This window comes from Phalacrocorax aristotelis, chromosome Z (assembly GCF_949628215.1).
Source record: "Phalacrocorax aristotelis chromosome Z, bGulAri2.1, whole genome shotgun sequence".
In the NCBI taxonomy this organism is placed as follows: domain Eukaryota; kingdom Metazoa; phylum Chordata; class Aves; order Suliformes; family Phalacrocoracidae; genus Phalacrocorax; species Phalacrocorax aristotelis.
Window position 1 is genome coordinate 70,924,637 of NC_134311.1, and position 15,640 is coordinate 70,940,276.

General features: G+C 60.0%; 3 protein-coding genes across 4 annotated transcripts; 2 read left to right on the forward strand and 1 right to left on the reverse strand.

Annotated features, from left to right (window-relative positions):
* LOC142050035 (C-type lectin domain family 4 member G-like) lies at nucleotides 1-3,016 on the forward strand. Its single transcript, XM_075078349.1, has 6 exons — nucleotides 1-256; nucleotides 358-450; nucleotides 1,532-1,846; nucleotides 1,976-2,124; nucleotides 2,358-2,452; nucleotides 2,691-3,016. Exons 1-6 carry the CDS (start codon nucleotides 112-114, stop codon nucleotides 2,836-2,838), a joined length of 945 nt encoding a protein of 314 aa, XP_074934450.1. The 5' UTR covers nucleotides 1-111; the 3' UTR covers nucleotides 2,839-3,016.
* Nucleotides 3,017-5,659: 2,643 nt separating this feature from the next.
* On the reverse strand, nucleotides 5,660-8,528 carry LOC142050069 (C-type lectin domain family 4 member G-like). 2 transcript variants are annotated; one of them, XM_075078396.1, is made up of 5 exons: nucleotides 8,304-8,528; nucleotides 8,110-8,202; nucleotides 6,912-7,226; nucleotides 6,634-6,782; nucleotides 5,660-5,976 (listed from the first exon to the last, which is right to left on the reverse strand). In XM_075078396.1, exons 1-5 carry the CDS (start codon nucleotides 8,446-8,448, stop codon nucleotides 5,836-5,838), a joined length of 843 nt encoding a protein of 280 aa, XP_074934497.1. In that variant the 5' UTR covers nucleotides 8,449-8,528; the 3' UTR covers nucleotides 5,660-5,835. The 2 variants fall into 2 exon arrangements, with proteins under 2 accessions (XP_074934497.1, XP_074934498.1); XM_075078397.1 differs by lacking the exon at nucleotides 6,634-6,782 and having other exon boundaries at nucleotides 5,812-5,976.
* Nucleotides 8,529-10,623: 2,095 nt separating this feature from the next.
* On the forward strand, nucleotides 10,624-15,417 carry CD72 (CD72 molecule). Its single transcript, XM_075078662.1, has 8 exons — nucleotides 10,624-10,857; nucleotides 10,952-11,041; nucleotides 11,263-11,352; nucleotides 11,883-12,197; nucleotides 12,445-12,593; nucleotides 12,916-13,067; nucleotides 13,939-14,106; nucleotides 14,448-15,417. Exons 1-7 carry the CDS (start codon nucleotides 10,773-10,775, stop codon nucleotides 14,078-14,080), a joined length of 1,023 nt encoding a protein of 340 aa, XP_074934763.1. The 5' UTR covers nucleotides 10,624-10,772; the 3' UTR covers nucleotides 14,081-14,106; nucleotides 14,448-15,417.
* Nucleotides 15,418-15,640: the final 223 nt, after the last annotated feature.

The window sequence follows — 15,640 nt, forward strand, 5'->3', positions numbered from 1 at the left end:
AGAAGTGGCTCCACCCTACGCAGTCTTGGCCACTGCCTGCCACCCGACCGTGGTGCAGCAGGGCAGGACCCACTCCCCGGACTGACACTGCCCAGGGCAGCGCCTGCCCACATGGCCCAGAGCGTGGTCTACGCCGACCTGAAGTTTGCCACGGCCCCTCCACAGTCTGCCGCCGCCTGCCCCGCAGCCCCCAGTGAGGACGACAGCCCCTACGAGAACCTGCCGCTGGGGCCAGTGCCGGCAGAGCCCAGCCCAGGTGAGAGCCCGGCCATGGCCCCACCGTGGGGATGCCCCGGCACAGGGTGGGCGCTGGGTGGTGGCAGTGGGGTGATGCCCGTGGGCGTTCTTCTCTTACAGGGCGCTGGCCCCGGCATTGGCGTGTCCCCGTGGGGCTGCTGACAGCCAGCCTGCTGCTGCTGCTGGTGGTCGCTGTGGCCCTGGGGGCTTGCTGTGAGTCGGGGCTGGGGCCGCAGGGTGGGGTGCAGCTGGGAGGGGGGCACTGGGAGCAGCTTTGGAGCTGGGCGAGGGCCGGGCTGCTGGGGGGCTGGGGCTGGTGGCCCACAGGCAGAGCTGCTTCTTGCGTGGCCTCCCTGAGCTGCTCCTCGTCTGCCTGCACTGCCTTCCCACTGCCTCCCACTGCCTTCCCATTGCCTTCCCACTGCCTCCCACTGCCTTCCCACTGCCTCCCAATGCCTTCCTGCTGCTTCCCGCTGCCTTCCCACTGCCTCCCAAAGCCTTCCTGCTGCCTTCCCACTGCCTTCCCACTGCCTCCCACTGCCTTCCTGCTGCTTCCCATTGCCTTCCCACTGCCTTCCCACTGCCTTCCCAATGCCTTCCTGCTGCTTCCCGCTGCCTTCCCACTGCCTCCCAATGCCTTCCTGCTGCCTTCCCACTGCCTTCCCACTGCCTCCCACTGCCTTCCTGCTGCTTCCCATTGCCTTCCTACTGCCTCCCAATGCCTTCCCAATGCCTTCCTGCTGCTTCCCGCTGCCTTGCCACTGCCTCCCATTGCCTTCCCACTGCCTTCCCAATGCTTCCCAATGCCTTCCTGCTGCCTCCCAATGCCCTCCCATTGCTTCCCACTGCCTTCCCAATGCCTTCCTGCTGCTTCCCGCTGCCTTCCCACTGCCTCCCAATGCCTTCCCATTGCTTCCCAATGCCTTCCCACTGCCTCCCAATGCCTCCCATTGCCTTCCCGCTGCCTTCCCACTGCCTTCCACTGCCTTCCCACTGCCTCCCACTGCCTTCCCAATGCCTTCCCACTGCCTTCCCATTGCCTCCCCGTTGCTTCCCCATTGCCTCCCTTCAACTTTCTGTTTCCTCCCACTGCTTCCCCTTTCCTCCCCTCCCCTTGCCACCATTGGGGCTTCCTTTCCCTCCCCACTGGCACCCCCAGGACTGCCTCTACCCATGGTCTGTCACCCTTGTCCCACTCCCCCTAGCAAGGGCCATGCCCTGAGCAGGGGCAGTCCTGTGTCCGTGTGCGTGGGCTGTCCCATGCCGGTGCCCCAGCTCACCCCCCTGTCCCCAGACTGGCAGGTCACCCGCAGCCTGCGGGACGCCTCCCAGGAGCATGCGGCCGAGCAGGGCCGCCTCTCGCAGGAGGTGAGCGCGCGGGAGCGGAGCCTGGAGCAGACGCGGCTGGAGCTGTCGTGGGCCAGAGCGGAGCTGCAGCGAGCGTGGCAGGAGGGCAACAGCAGCCGCCTGGAGCTGGGGAGCCTGGAGGCTGAGCTAAGGCGCGTCACGGACATCCTGGGGAAGACAGAGAAGGAGATGCAGGAGGTGCAGGGGAAGCTCAACAGCAGCGAGAGCACTGTGAGCAGCCTGCGCGCCTGCGTGAATACAGGTAGGGCTGTGGCGGTGTGGGGGGACAGGCAGTGATACTGCCGGGGAGATGTGGGGGCTGATCACAGCCAGGCTGGGCCCCCCGAGCATCCATAGGTGGGCAAGCGCCTGAGTGTGTCCCTGCCCCCAGATTGCTGCCCCTTGGGCTGGGTGCTCTACAGGGGCAAGTGCCTCTTCATCTCGGTGGAGAAGAAGAGCTGGTACGAGAGCCGCGATGACTGCCGAAGCAAATCTGCTCAGCTGCTGGTCCAAGGCAACTGGCCGTCATGGACCGTGCCGGTACAGAGCCAGGGGGGCTGCGGCACCCCAGGAGGGTGGGGGCGATGGTGGGGCTGGGCAGAGCCCTGTGGGTCCAGCAGCAGCGGCACCTGCAGAGTTGCTGGGGTGGCACCGTGAGCCGTGAGTTCCCATTCTGGCGGGCTGCGGAGAGGAGCACAGCTGGCCTCGGTGCTCCCAAGCATCAGGTGGATGCTGGGCATGGGGCAGGTGGTCAACACCTCCTCTCCCCCCAGTATTTTGTGCAGGGGTTTCGTGCCTCATACTGGGTTGGAGGGACATCTCAAAGTCATGGTAAATCTGATGGGCTGTTCGACAACTGGTCTAAAGGGTAAGTTGTTCCTTGCTGGCCACCTACAAGTCTCCCATCTTCACAGCCATGGCCACATTACTGGGTGCTGCCAGGGCATCTGTCCCAGCCATGGGACTAATGCTTGGTCACGTCAGTGCCTTCCTGCCCAGGCTAAGAGGCCCTGGGGCTGCAGCTGTGTGGGGGTACTACAGGGCTGGCAGCAGGCTGGGAGCTTGATGGTAGCACCTCTCACATGCTCCTTCTATTCTATTAACAGTTTCACCTATGGCTGTGCAAAAACAGCCTATGGGATCGTAAGCATCACCTACTGCTCACAGTCTTTTCCATGGATCTGTGAGAAGCCCCCAGATCTGAGCAGCCTATCCAAGACCTCCTTTCCTCTCCCAGCCAACAGTGAAATGTGAGACCCCTTTTCCATCACAGGACTGAGGAACAGGAGCTGGGGGTGCACAACAAAGACACCCTTTCCCTCCTGCACAGTCACATCCATGTGTAATGTTTCTGCAACTGCATCACAAAGCTCTGGGGATAGAGGTTGGGAAAGATGCTGTCTAAGTTTTAAAACACGACTTACAGAAAAGAGACTGTGTTTCTTTGTCCCACACTAATGCTCGTGCTCACATCCCCAGTCCCGGCTCTCTAGCCCTGGCTTCTGTGACATAGGGATTGGATGCTGGTACCGAGCCCTACTCACCTCTGCTGCTTTCCTCTGACACTGGTTTGAGAGGTGCCTCTTGCACCTCATGAAGCTGGGTATGATGGTGCTATTGGTGTCCCCAAGTTGTCCCCCTTGGGGAGTCCTTCTGTTTTACTGGGTGCTCATCACCTCTGTCACTGGCTGTTGCTGGCTCCTGTCCTGCCCTTTCTCCTCCCTCCATCACCTGCCATTGACCACAACCTGTCCCAGGGCTGAACTTTGTTCTCTCCATCAGAGAAGAACGTTGATCCTGGGAAGAACATGGATGGTGGTCATGCCCTGACCACCAGGGCATATGGTGGTCCAGGCCCAGGGAGGACATGGTGGTGACTGGGGGGGAACCAGGCAGCATTTACTAAGGGCAAGTGGCACCTGCCCAACCTGCCTGCCTGCTGATGTGGGAGCACTGGGGTGGAGACAAGGTGTGAGCAATGGGGGCCATTTATTGTGACGCTTTGAGGACTGGGACATGGTTTCCCATGGTCTTCTCAATGGCAGAGTGAGGAGACATGGCCAGGGGAAGGGGAGAAGGTGGGTGGAAAACTGGATAGCAGGAGGGCTGCAGCGGGGTGTCAGCAATGCTCCATCCAGCTGGCAACATCTCTGTGGGGTCCATCCTGGGGCCAATGCTCCCTGAAGCCTTCACCAGTGCCCTGGATGGTGGGATTGGGGTGTTCTCTGCCAGCTGTGGGGCAATACCAAACTGGGCAATAGAGGGTATACTGGAGGGCAGGACTGTTGTTCACAGAGGTTGAAGGGAGCCTGCTGATACTGAGTGGGGGAAAGGGTGAGTCCTGCAGCTGGGAAGGAAGGAGAAACCCCATGCGTCAAGATGGGTAAGCAAGCAGTCATGCTGAACAGGCCTGGGAGACCTAAACCAGAGTCAGCAGTGTGCCCATGTGGTGGCAGAGCCCAGTGACACTGTGGACTCCAGTGGCTGGAGCTCAGGGCTCCAGGGGCAGGGAGCCTGCTTCCCTGCGGGCACCAGTGAGACCACATCTTGGATCCCTAGGACAAGCCAGACGCAGAAAGTCCTTATTTTGCATCATAGCTAAGATTGCAGGGAACCTTCTGCAATCCTGTCCCAGCCTCCCAGCCTGGCCATGCCGTGAGCGGGCTCCACTAGCCTCCTTCCACACCTCATCTCGCAGGAGCTGCCCACACCCAGCTTAGCAAAGTGGTCCCCACCTCCACCCCCTTTGTGCAGAAACACTGAGACAGGGAGGGTCAGTGCTGCCCCTGGGCTCCCCCCCACCTCAACTGGGTTGGGGACTGGGCTGCCTCATTACCACCCTGGCAGCTCAGGTCCCACCATGGTCTTAGGAATATTTCCCCTGTGGTGGCTGGGGGGTCTCCCCTTTCCCCCATGTTCCCAACCTCCCCAGTGCTCCCCTCTCTCTCCCACTGTCTTAAGGCTCCTTGCTGTAACCCCATTTCCTCCCATGGCCTTAGAGCTCCCTTATTCACCCCCCAAGGTGTCAGAGCTCTTCATTGCTAAGCCCCGCATTGCAGCTGGTCGAGGGAGATGATTGTCCCGCTCTGCTCTGCGCTGGTGCGGCCTCAACTCGAGTGCTGGGTGCAGTGTTGGGCACCACAGTACATGAAGGATACAAAGCTACTGGAGTGGCCAAAGGAGGGCCATAAAGTTGGAGAAGGATTTAGAGGGGAAACTATACGAAAAGTGGCTAAAGTCCCTTGGTTTGTTCAGCCTGGAGAAGAGGAGGCTGAGGACAGACCTCATTGCGGCCTGCAGCTTCCTCATAAGGGCAGGAGGAGGGGCAGGTGCTGATCTCTCCTCTCTGGTGACCAACAATAGGACCTGAGGGAATGGCAGGAAGACGTGCCAGGGGAGGGTTAGGTTGGATATTAGGAAAAGGTTCTTCACCCAGAGGGTGGTGGAGCACTGGAACAGGCTGCCCAGGGAGGCAGTCACAGCTCCAAGCCTCTTGATATTCAAGAAGCACTTGGACAACACCCTCAGAGACATGGTGTGAATTTGGGGTTGTCCTGTGCAGGGACAGGAGTTGGACTTGATGATCCTTGTGGGTCCCTTCCAACTCGGGACATTCTATGATTCTATGATTGCACCCCTTTCCCCGCCCTGGTCTCAGAGTTCCCTCATTCCCCCCGTGGTCTCAGGGCTTCCCAGCAGTTTCTCATACTGATGGCACTCCTGCCTGAACCCTTCTCAGGCAAGGCCCAGCCCAAAGCCCTGCGCAGGTGATGGAGGCAGGAGAAAGGGCAAGATGGGAGCTGTCAATGTTGAGGGAAGGGACAGGCAGTAAACCCACAGGAATTCCTGAAGAGGAAAGGCTGGGGACACCAATAGCATCATCATCCCCAGCTCCAAAAAGAGGCAAATGGCTCGTCCTGCACCAGCACACCACCAGCAGCCTTTGGGGAGCACAGCAGGCAGGAGCTGGGCTCCACACAGGAATCCAGGTACCTGTGAGCTGTGCTGGCTAGGGCACACACGGACACGCCGAGGGCCACTGCAAGGAGGTATAAGTGTATGAGTGAGTGTGAGAGAGGGGAGTAAACCTTGCTTATTTTCCATGAGCCTTGCTTTAAAATACAGACACCCATTCCCAGTGCTTTGCAACATAGTTGAAGGAATGTGTGCATAGGGGAGAGGGTCTTGGGTGCACACCCAGCTCCTGTCTTCAAGTCCTGTGACGGAGTGGGGTGGCAGTACAGTCAGGCCTCAACCAGGAGAGGCAAGAAGGTCTTGAATGCACAGCTCAGCTTCAGGGACTGCTTGCAGATCCACTGGTATTTTCTCCAGCATTTTGAACGCTCTATTTTCATGCTTGCTGATAGCCTGCAGTCTGCAGAATGGTCGTACCTATGAGAAGGGGCATATCTTGGAGGGGCAGTGACAGCATCCTCACTGTGGACACTACTTCTCACCGAACCCAGTGCTGTCGGGATAACAGGGTGCTTGGCACTGGGACCAGTCTGAGGAAGGGCAATGTTCCCAGCCTCCTGCTCTGCCACTTGGAGAACCAGCAGTGCAGCCGAATGCCAGGGTCTGCCCAGCGCCCCCTCCCTCAGGGTACTGCTCATGGAAGCATCAGACCCTTTGCCAGGGGGGTCTCACAGGGCTGAAATGGCATGACCCCACATGGCTAAAGGATAGGTACTTGTGTGAAGGACTGCTACATTTATGAGTAGAAATGCTTGCTCTCCTGCCATACAACAATCCTCTTCATGCCAGAAGAAAGCTGTGCTCTGACCCAGTATGAGGCACGATACCCCTGCACAAAATACTGGGGGGAGAGGAGGTGTTGACCACCTGCCCCATGCCCAGCACCCACCTGATGCTTGGGAGCACCGAGGCCAGCTGTGCTCCTCTCCGCAGCCCGCCAGAATGGGAACTCACGGCTCACGGTGCCACCCCAGCAACTCTGCAGGTGCCGCTGCCGCTGGACCCACAGGGCTCTGCCCAGCCCCACCATCGCCCCCACCCTCCTGGGGTGCCGCAGCCCCCCTGGCTCTGTACCGGCACGGTCCATGACGGCCAGTTGCCTTGGACCAGCAGCTGAGCAGATTTGCTTCGGCAGTCATCACGGCTCTTGTACCAGCTCTTCTTCTCCACCGAGATGAAGAGGCACTTGCCCCTGTAGAGCACCCAGCCCAAGGGGCAGCAATCTGGGGGCAGGGACACACTCAGGCGCTTGCCCACCTATGGATGCTCGGGGGGCCCAGCCTGGCTGTGATCAGCCCCCACATCTCCCCGGCAATATCACTGCCTGTCCCCCCACACCGCCACAGCCCTACCTGTATTCACGCAGGCGCGCAGGCTGCTCACAGTGCTCTCGCTGCTGTTGAGCTTCCCCTGCACCTCCTGCATCTCCTTCTCTGTCTTCCCCAGGATGTCCGTGACGCGCCTTAGCTCAGCCTCCAGGCTCCCCAGCTCCAGGCGGCTGCTGTTGCCCTCCTGCCACGCTCGCTGCAGCTCCGCTCTGGCCCACGACAGCTCCAGCCGCGTCTGCTCCAGGCTCCGCTCCCGCGCGCTCACCTCCTGCGAGAGGCGGCCCTGCTCGGCCGCATGCTCCTGGGAGGCGTCCCGCAGGCTGCGGGTGACCTGCCAGTCTGGGGACAGGGGGGTGAGCTGGGGCACCGGCATGGGACAGCCCACGCACACGGACACAGGACTGCCCCTGCTCAGGGCATGGCCCTTGCTAGGGGGAGTGGGACAAGGGTGACAGACCATGGGTAGAGGCAGTCCTGGGGGTGCCAGTGGGGAGGGAAAGGAAGCCCCAATGGTGGCAAGGGGAGGGGAGGAAAGGGGAAGCAGTGGGAGGAAACAGAAAGTTGAAGGGAGGCAATGGGGAAGCAACGGGGAGGCAATGGGGAAGCAACGGGGAGGCAATGGGAAGGCAGTGGGAAGGCATTGGGAAGGCAGTGGGAGGCAGTGGGAAGGCAGTGGGAGGCAGTGGGAAGGCAGCGGGAAGGCAATGGGAGGCAGTGGGAAGGCAGTGGGAAGGCATTGGGAAGCAATGGGAAGGCATTGGGAAGGCATTGGGAGGCAGTGGGAAGGCAGCGGGAAGCAGCAGGAAGGCATTGGGAAGGCAGTGGGAAGCAGTGGGAAGGCAATGGAAAGCAGCAGGAAGGCAGTGGGAGGCAGTGGGAAGGCAGTGGGAAGGCAGCAGGAAGGCATTGGGAAGGCAGTGGGAAGGCAGCGGGAAGCAGCAGGAAGGCATTGGGAAGGCAGTGGGAAGGCAGCGGGAAGCAGCAGGAAGGCATTGGGAAGGCATTGGGAGGCAGTGGGAAGGCAATGGGAAGGCAGTGGGAGGCAGTGGGAAGGCAGTGCAGGCAGACGAGGAGCAGCTCAGGGAGGCCACGCAAGAAGCAGCTCTGCCTGTGGGCCACCAGCCCCAGCACCCCAGCAGCCCGGCCCTCGCCCAGCTCCAAAGCTGCTCCCAGTGCCCCCCTCCCAGCTGCACCCCACCCTGCGGCCCCAGCCCCGACTCACAGCAAGCCCCCAGGGCCACAGCGACCACCAGCAGCAGCAGCAGGCTGGCTGTCAGCAGCCCCACGGGGACACGCCAATGCCGGGGCCAGCGCCCTGTAAGAGAAGAATGCCCACGGGCATCACCCCACTGCCACCACCCAGCGCCCACCCTGTGCCGGGGCATCCCCACGGTGGGGCCATGGCCGGGCTCTCACCTGGGCTGGGCTCTGCCGGCACTGGCCCCAGCGGCAGGTTCTCGTAGGGGCTGTCGTCCTCACTGGGGGCTGCGGGGCAGGCGGCGGCAGACTGTGGAGGGGCCGTGGCAAACTTCAGGTCGGCGTAGACCACGCTCTGGGCCATGTGGGCAGGCGCTGCCCTGGGCAGTGTCAGTCCGGGGAGTGGGTCCTGCCCTGCTGCACCACGGTCGGGTGGCAGGCAGTGGCCAAGACTGCGTAGGGTGGAGCCACTTCTTCATGTGCAGAAAAGCAGAAGTACTTGCTCTATTTGCAAAGAGTGGGTTTATTTCTGAGGCCGCTCTTGCTTCGGGGAGTGGGAGGTGATTGAGCCCTACCCCAGGCAGCACATGCTGCATCTGCCTCGCCAGGCTGCGAGTAGCCCTGAGATCCCTGCCACCTTCCCCATGCCAGCTCCTGCTCGGGAGACTGGATGCAGTGACTGTGTGGGCTCGGTCCTCTGCATGTGGCAGGAGGGACTCCCAGGAATGTCCATGCCAGAGCTGCATGCTGCTGGCACAACACAGGTGGTCTATATTGAAACCATAACACCCCCCAGGAGGAAATCCCTCCAAGCTGAGACCCACCAGGCCTTGTAGGCTCTCGCACGTCGCCCAGCCTCAGAGCAAAGTGAGGATGTTGGCTGTGGCCTCCTCAGACTGGGCAGGCACCAGGAGACAGGCTGCTGCCCAGCCCAAGCCCTGTGTGGGAGGGGGAAGGCATAAGGTCATCTCTCCACTGACTTTATTTGCCGTGCCTTTCGCTGCCCCAATGGCCCTGACAGCTCCTGCTGTTCTGCCCTTGCCCCCCCTCTCAGGGGGCAAAGATGTGCGGCTGGTTTCTGCAGAAGCAGAAGTTTGCTGTGAAGTGTGGCAGACAGGAGCTGAATGGCACAGCCATGGGCTCTGGTGCCCTGCTTTAGCCTTGGGGCCACCATCCTGTCCCATTCCACACCCTGAAACTGCTCAGGTCCCCTGGGACGGTGGTGGGGTGCAGCTCAGGGGTAGGGTGCTGGACAGAGCTTCAGGGTTCATTGTACCGATAATCAATCCAAATCGTTGGGGCGGAGGAGAGTGGTGATGGCTTCCGTATGGGAACAGGTGGCTCTGAGGCTGGCCCCATCCAGGATGGAGGTTGCCCGTCTCTGTTATCTGCTCCAGGGTTTGAGCATTGCTGCTGTGCAGAAATGTTTGCCCTAAGACCTAAAAAGGGTTTCCACATTGCAACATGACCTCTTGCTCTTCTCCCTTTTTTCTGGCCACATATCCCCATTCTGTCAGCAAGAAGACCATGGGAAACCACGTCCCAGACCTCAAAGTGTCACAATAAATGGCCCCCATTGCTCACGCCTTGTCCCCACCCCAGTGCTCCCACATCAGCAGGCAGGCAGGTTGGGCAGGTGCCACTTGCCCTTAGTAAATGCTGCCTGGCTCCCCCCCAGCCACCACCATGTCCTCCCTGGGCCTGGACCACTGTGTGCCTGGGAGGACGTGCTCCACCTTCTTGCTGGGGATGGCGTGGAAGCTGCTCAGCCTTTAGCTTTCTAACCTCCTTCCTGTCCCCTTTGAAGTTGGGTGCGATTTTTGCCTTTCTCCAGTGATGAAGGACTTCCCCTGCTCTTGCAGAGATGATGGAGAGTGGCCTTGCAGGACCAGCACCCCTACACACCTCCAGTCCTGTCCCCAGGAAATGGCTGTGTCCGGAGGTATGTCCAACTGGTCCCCAGCTCAGCACCCTTTCTGAAAGCTGCCTTTCAACAGTGACCTCTGAGATTCTTTGCAGCTGGAGGTTGGGACTGAGGAGATGTTGCGAGTGCTGGGGTTGTGGTCTGGGGAAGGGAAGGCAAAGCAGGTGTCATTGCTGTATGCAACTTTTTGGGGGGGTGGGGGTTGGAGCGATGCTGAAGCTGGGGTCTTCTAGGAGGGAACCAGGGAAAGGATGAGAGGCAGTGGTACAAGCTACATCATAGGGAAATTCCCATTCCCAGAGGCTGGGATGGGAAATCTGCAGCCGTAAAGACACCCTGCCTCCACAGTGCTGTCCCCAGGGCAATGTGCTCCTGTGCCCAGGCTGACCCTGCTCTCCCCCAGCTCCCCCAGCTGGCCCAGAAATTTGGGTCCATTCTTGCTCTGCCACTGCCCTGACCTCAGGCCATGCTGCCCTAGACCTGCCACATGGCCGGGGGGGACCATGAACACTACCAGGGTGTGGGAGGGGACAAGATGGTGGTGCTGGGACCAATGAGAGGATGCTGGTCCCCACAGCCATGCCTCGCTGCTCTCATCTGCTGTAGCTCAGTGCAGACTTCTGCTTCTGCAGAAGCTGGCCACACTTCTCCTTTGCACCCCCCGAGAGACAGCACAATCACCGGGGAGCAGCATCATCCCAGAAAGGTGTTCCAAGGGCAGGTGGGAGCCAGCAGAGCTCAGGGCTTGCCCAGCGCTTGCCCACATGGCCCAGAGCGTGGTTTATGCTGACCTGAGGTTTGCCAAGGTGATGGGGGGCCGGAGCACAGCCAGCCAGGCCCTGGAGGCAGGTGAGAACCTGTGGGACTCCCCACATGCCCCCCATCCTCCCTACCATGCCCAGTCCTCTGGACTCAGCCGCTCTCACCTGCCTTCCTCTGACAGCCCTTGGAATGGATGAGGCAGAGAGCCCCTACGAGAACATGCAGTCGGCGCCTGCCGGGCAAGATGGGGATGGGTCCCAGCCCAGCCCAGGTGAGTGCCTGGCTGGAGCCCAGGGGACCCGGGGAGGTCCTGGCATGGGCAGTGGTTGGTGTTTTGGGGTGCTTCCACTCTCATCCTTGATGAGAGGAAGTGCCCACACTGTGCCATCTGTGCCATCATGCTACTAATCTGCTGTGTAGGTAGGAGGTCTGGGGGCTGCCTGGGGTTTCCTGGCTCACCAGGTGATGCCTGTGGTCGGTTGTGCCTTGCAGGGTGCTGGTCCCGGTGGTGGTGCATCCTTGTGGGGCTGCTGGCAACCTGCCTGATGCTGCTGGTGGCCACCGTGGCCCTGGGGGTTTGCTGTGAGTCAGGGGGTTGGCACTTCTGGGTCTGGGGGTGGCTGGTCAGCAGTGGAAGAGGGAGGCAGCTAGGCAGATGTGGGTGACCAGGGGTGTGAATAGAGGCCTGCCCATGCACACAGGTCATAGCTGGGTCCCTCTGCCCTGTCTGCCACAAGCTGCCCTGCATACCTCACATATCATGGGTGCCTCCCTTGCCTCCCATTACCCTCCTTCCCCACCTAATTCTCTGTTTCTGCTCCTTTCCCTTCCCTTCCCTTCCAGGCATTGCCCAGCCTTGTATTGCTGCACCCTCCCTGCCACTGCCTTGCTCTGTCTGCTCCTACACCCTGTCCTGCCTTGCCTTGCTCTCCCCTGCTAGGTCCTGCCCAGCTGCTGACCGTACACTTCTGCTGTCGTGTGTTTCCCATCCTTTCTCATCCAGCATGGATACCTTCCCGCCTTGTCCTGTCCATCCTACCCACCGAGCAGTCCTGTGTCCCCGTGCGTGGGCTGTCCCATGCCGGTGCCCCAGCTCACCCCCCTGTCCCCAGACTGGCAGGTCACCCGCAGCCTGCGGGACGCCTCCCAGGAGCATGCGGCCGAGCAGGGCCGCCTCTCGCAGGAGGTGAGCGCGCGGGAGCGGAGCCTGGAGCAGACGCGGCTGGAGCTGTCGTGGGCCAGAGCGGAGCTGCAGCGAGCGTGGCAGGAGGGCAACAGCAGCCGCCTGGAGCTGGGGAGCCTGGATGCCGAGCTAAGGCGTGTCATGGGCGTCCTGGGGAAGACAGAGAAGGAGATGCAGGAGGTGCAGGGGAAGCTCAACAGCAGCGAGAGCACTGTGGCCATCCTGCGCTCCTGCACGGCTATAGGTAGGGTGATGGTGGAGCAGGGATGGGGTGCCCCAGGGCACTGGCACTCCTCAGTGGGTGCAGTCCCAAGGCACAAACACTGGCTGTTTTGTTGACATGGTGGGGACAGGCTGGTCCAAAGGCTGAAGCTATACCTAGAGCAGAGTAGAGCCTGTGATGCCTGCTGGGAAGATGTGGGGTTGTTCCCGGTCCTCCCCTCAGGGCATCTGTGGCTGAGCAAGCACCTGAGATATGCCCCTGCCCCCAGATTGCTGCCCTTCAGGCTGGCTGCTGTACAGGGGCAAGTGCCTCTTCATCTCGTCTGAGAAGAAAACATGGGAAGACAGCAGAGATGAATGTGAGAAGAAATATTCTCAGCTCTTGATCACCAAATCCTGGAGTCGCTGGACTGTGCCGGTAGGGTGCTGGCCAGAGCTGGGTATCCAGCCCTGGGCTCCCCAGGTGGGCCAGCAGCTTTGGGGCCCCTGGCCTGCTGAAACATTGGAGGGTGCAAGGCTGATCTCTAGAGCACATGGCTGATGGTGGACATGGGGCAGAGAGGTTCTGGCACCCCTGGATGCTGCCCAAGCTGGAGCAGGGCACCAGGACTGCTCAGCTGTCCTGCCCCAAGGAGCTTCAGCCCCAAGGGCTCCTTGGGCAGATGACCACCCCCTGCAAACACCACAGCACATAGGTACCATGAAAAATCTACTAGAAGGCCCCTTTTCTCCTTCCCCAGGCCTTCCTGAAAAATGCGGACATCCCATACTGGATTGGGCTGCAGAAGGGCAGCTTCCCCTGGTATGACTATGGCTGGCTGGAGGAAGAGGGCCCAGACGGTGAGGTGATCTCGGATGCCTGGTTCTGGGTAGATGGCTCCCTTTATGAAAGGTACCTGGCAGCAGAGCCTCTTGCTGAAACCCCTTCTCCTTCAGCATGGCTTTAGGAAGTTTTTTAAATCCTACTGGTACCCAGTGCCAGGCACAAACACTGGGCAACAAAGAGCAGCAAAGCAGCTGAGGCTGAGGGGAGGTGGGTGCAGAGGTGTGATGAGATGCTTAGAGGCTGTGCAAATGGAAAGCTAAGACTCACAGTGGGAGGACACATACAGGGCATGCACAACTAGGAGGCAGTGAGAGGAGACAAAGAAACCGCAAGTTTTATTTGGGGTCTAGACAAAGTGTTTGAGCATCACCTCTATCACCCACGTGCCTCCCTGGTCCCTCCTTGAGGGGCAATCAAGCCTTCCCGCCTGCAGAAGGTGCTGGGCTCCTCCCTGCCACGTGCACCCCCTCCTCAGCTCACCACCGTTTCCTCTTGTGGTGTCTGAGAGCAGTGGGGAGGAACAGACCCATCTGCCCAGGTGCTGGGTACCCAGCCCCTGCCCATAGCCCACCTCCCCATCCTCAGCCCCATCATGCAAGTTCACCCCACCGCAGCCCAGGGCAGCTCCTCCTGCCATCCACATGTTCTTGGAGAGGGCTGGGCTCTCCCCACTGCCGGCTGTTGCAGGAAGGCTGAGATTCAAGCGGGGGGAGGCTAACGGGAGTGATGAGCAATGCAAACCTTTTGCAGAGGGGTTTCTCAGCCTGCCTGAGGAAGGGCAGGGATATGTCAGCTGAGGCTTCAGCCTGTGAAATCAACCTGCTTTGACTGCAGCACTCTACCTCTGCCATGTCAACATGCAAAAAGCCACGCTGCCTAGGCAGGGGGTAGCATATAGAGTGGTGCCAGCCCCCTGATATGTCATTTCCCCATCCAGGCCATGGCAGTCAAAGTCAAATGGGTCCTGTGCCATAATAAGCCGTGGGAACATCAAACCTGCGCAGTGCTCCAGTCCTGATGACCGGCAGCTCTGGATCTGCGAGAAGGCAGCAGGGCCGAGCTCCCCTTTTTTGGCATGATGGCCGCTGACCCCAGCACTGCTGCGGTGAGTGTGCTGATGCCAGGATCTGCCAAACCCTGGGGTCCATGGAGCCCATGGGCTGTGTGAGGAGGAAGGCAGGGAGCCTGGGCATCTGCACAGGGCATGCTGACTCCCTCCTTTGGAAAGGGAGAGGGAGGCAGGCACCTTCCTGTGCTGGATGGAGCCTGCCTCCATCCCTTTGCTGCCTGGTCTGCAGTAGCTCTGCAGACCTGCCCTCCCTCCAAGTTGTGGTGCAGCAAAGGGGCAAGGTGGGGGAAACCCCTTTGCAAGCTGCCTTCCTAGCCCTGCTGCATGTGGTGGAGGCTGGGCAGCACCTCACCCTCACCCTCTGCCTTCCTTTGCAGCACCTGCACCTCGCACCACCTCTGCTTCAGCCTTGCTGTACCCCTGCCCGGGATGTCCCACCCATGCAAGCAACTCCCCTCCCTCTCACAGACCCCTGCCCAAGGGCTGCCCAGGTCCTTCCCAGCAATGCCCACTGATGCTCCAACATCACACAGGCTGGGAGAGGTGGCAGCAGTGGCCATCTTCTGCTGGCCGATGTCCTTCAGCAGAGTGGTACAGGCCCCACAGCTCAGCACCACACCTGCATGCTGTATGCTAGCTCTTCCTGAGCACAGAGGCTGGGAGCCTGGACCCAGCCACAGTGTGGTGCAGGCCCTGACGCTCAGCGCTGCAGCCATGCAACATCCCCAGCACAGTGTTGGCATACAAGGACACGGGAGTGGGGGACAGCACTGCCCCACACCCAGCCAGGTCCCCTCCCCACAGCAGGGACTTTCTGCCTGGCCCCATCCCAGGAGCAGCTTGGACACAGCTTTCAGACAACCCAGCAAGGAACAGCCTTGGAAAAGCCCTGGGGCCCAAAGAGGGACATTGCATCTGAATCGGCCAATGCCTGTGCTGGTGTTAGGGGTTTTTTGGCTAATTAGGAAGTAGAGCAATGATGTGACAGTGACTTTCAAAAGCAAAAGCAATACAGCACTTGCAGCAGACTGATGCTTTGTGAGACAAGTCATCAGGGCTTTAAATAGTTACTGCACACGTGCACACATGAAGATTAAACAAAATAGCCCTGATGTAACAATGCAGTCAGGCAAGAGCAGAGGAAGTTGTGTTCAACCAGGCGAAGATGCTCTCAGTTTATTATGGGGTCGTGTGTGCCATATATAGTTGATTAATTGCTATATGAATTAGCTTGCTTAAAGAGCAAAAGGGTATTAAATGCAGGCTTTTTGGAGGTGCCACGTGTCACTCCTCTGTCTCGTCCACCGGCTGAACCCACTTTGTAGCAATAAAGAGACACAGCTTGTCTGCTCTTTGCTTTCTTGTGTACCACCACAGACACAGACTCAAGGGCAGGAACCCAACAAACCAAAATAATAAATGGGAATTTGACCTAAGCCATTTCAGCTGAGGTGGCCACTTTGGGGGCATTGAGAACTTGGGCTATGCCAGGCTGGCGTGTAGTCCCTGAAGGACTCCCCAGAAGCCCCAGGCAAGCAGGCAAGCCTGTGCAACCTTCTGGGGCTGGGTT

What these genes read in the sequence shown, in the direction of transcription:
- LOC142050035 (XM_075078349.1), top strand. Translation starts at nt 112, where the DNA reads ATGGCCCAGAGCGTGGTCTACGCCGACCTGAAGTTTGCCACGGCCCCT. An exon ending in TGTGGCCCTGGGGGCTTGCT is followed by an intron (nt 451 to 1,531) that starts GTGAGTCGGGGC and finishes CCCTGTCCCCAG; the next exon opens with ACTGGCAGGTCACCCGCAGC. An exon ending in GGCCGTCATGGACCGTGCCG is followed by an intron (nt 2,125 to 2,357) that starts GTACAGAGCCAG and finishes CTCTCCCCCCAG; the next exon opens with TATTTTGTGCAGGGGTTTCG.
- LOC142050069 (XM_075078396.1), bottom strand. Translation starts at nt 8,448, where the DNA reads ATGGCCCAGAGCGTGGTCTACGCCGACCTGAAGTTTGCCACGGCCCCT. An exon ending in GCCGGCAGAGCCCAGCCCAG is followed by an intron (nt 8,203 to 8,303) that starts GTGAGAGCCCGG and finishes CTTCTCTTACAG; the next exon opens with GGCGCTGGCCCCGGCATTGG. An exon ending in TGTGGCCCTGGGGGCTTGCT is followed by an intron (nt 7,227 to 8,109) that starts GTGAGTCGGGGC and finishes CCCTGTCCCCAG; the next exon opens with ACTGGCAGGTCACCCGCAGC.
- CD72 (XM_075078662.1), top strand. Translation starts at nt 10,773, where the DNA reads ATGGCCCAGAGCGTGGTTTATGCTGACCTGAGGTTTGCCAAGGTGATG. An exon ending in CAGCCAGGCCCTGGAGGCAG is followed by an intron (nt 10,858 to 10,951) that starts GTGAGAACCTGT and finishes TTCCTCTGACAG; the next exon opens with CCCTTGGAATGGATGAGGCA. An exon ending in GGAGTCGCTGGACTGTGCCG is followed by an intron (nt 12,594 to 12,915) that starts GTAGGGTGCTGG and finishes CTCCTTCCCCAG; the next exon opens with GCCTTCCTGAAAAATGCGGA.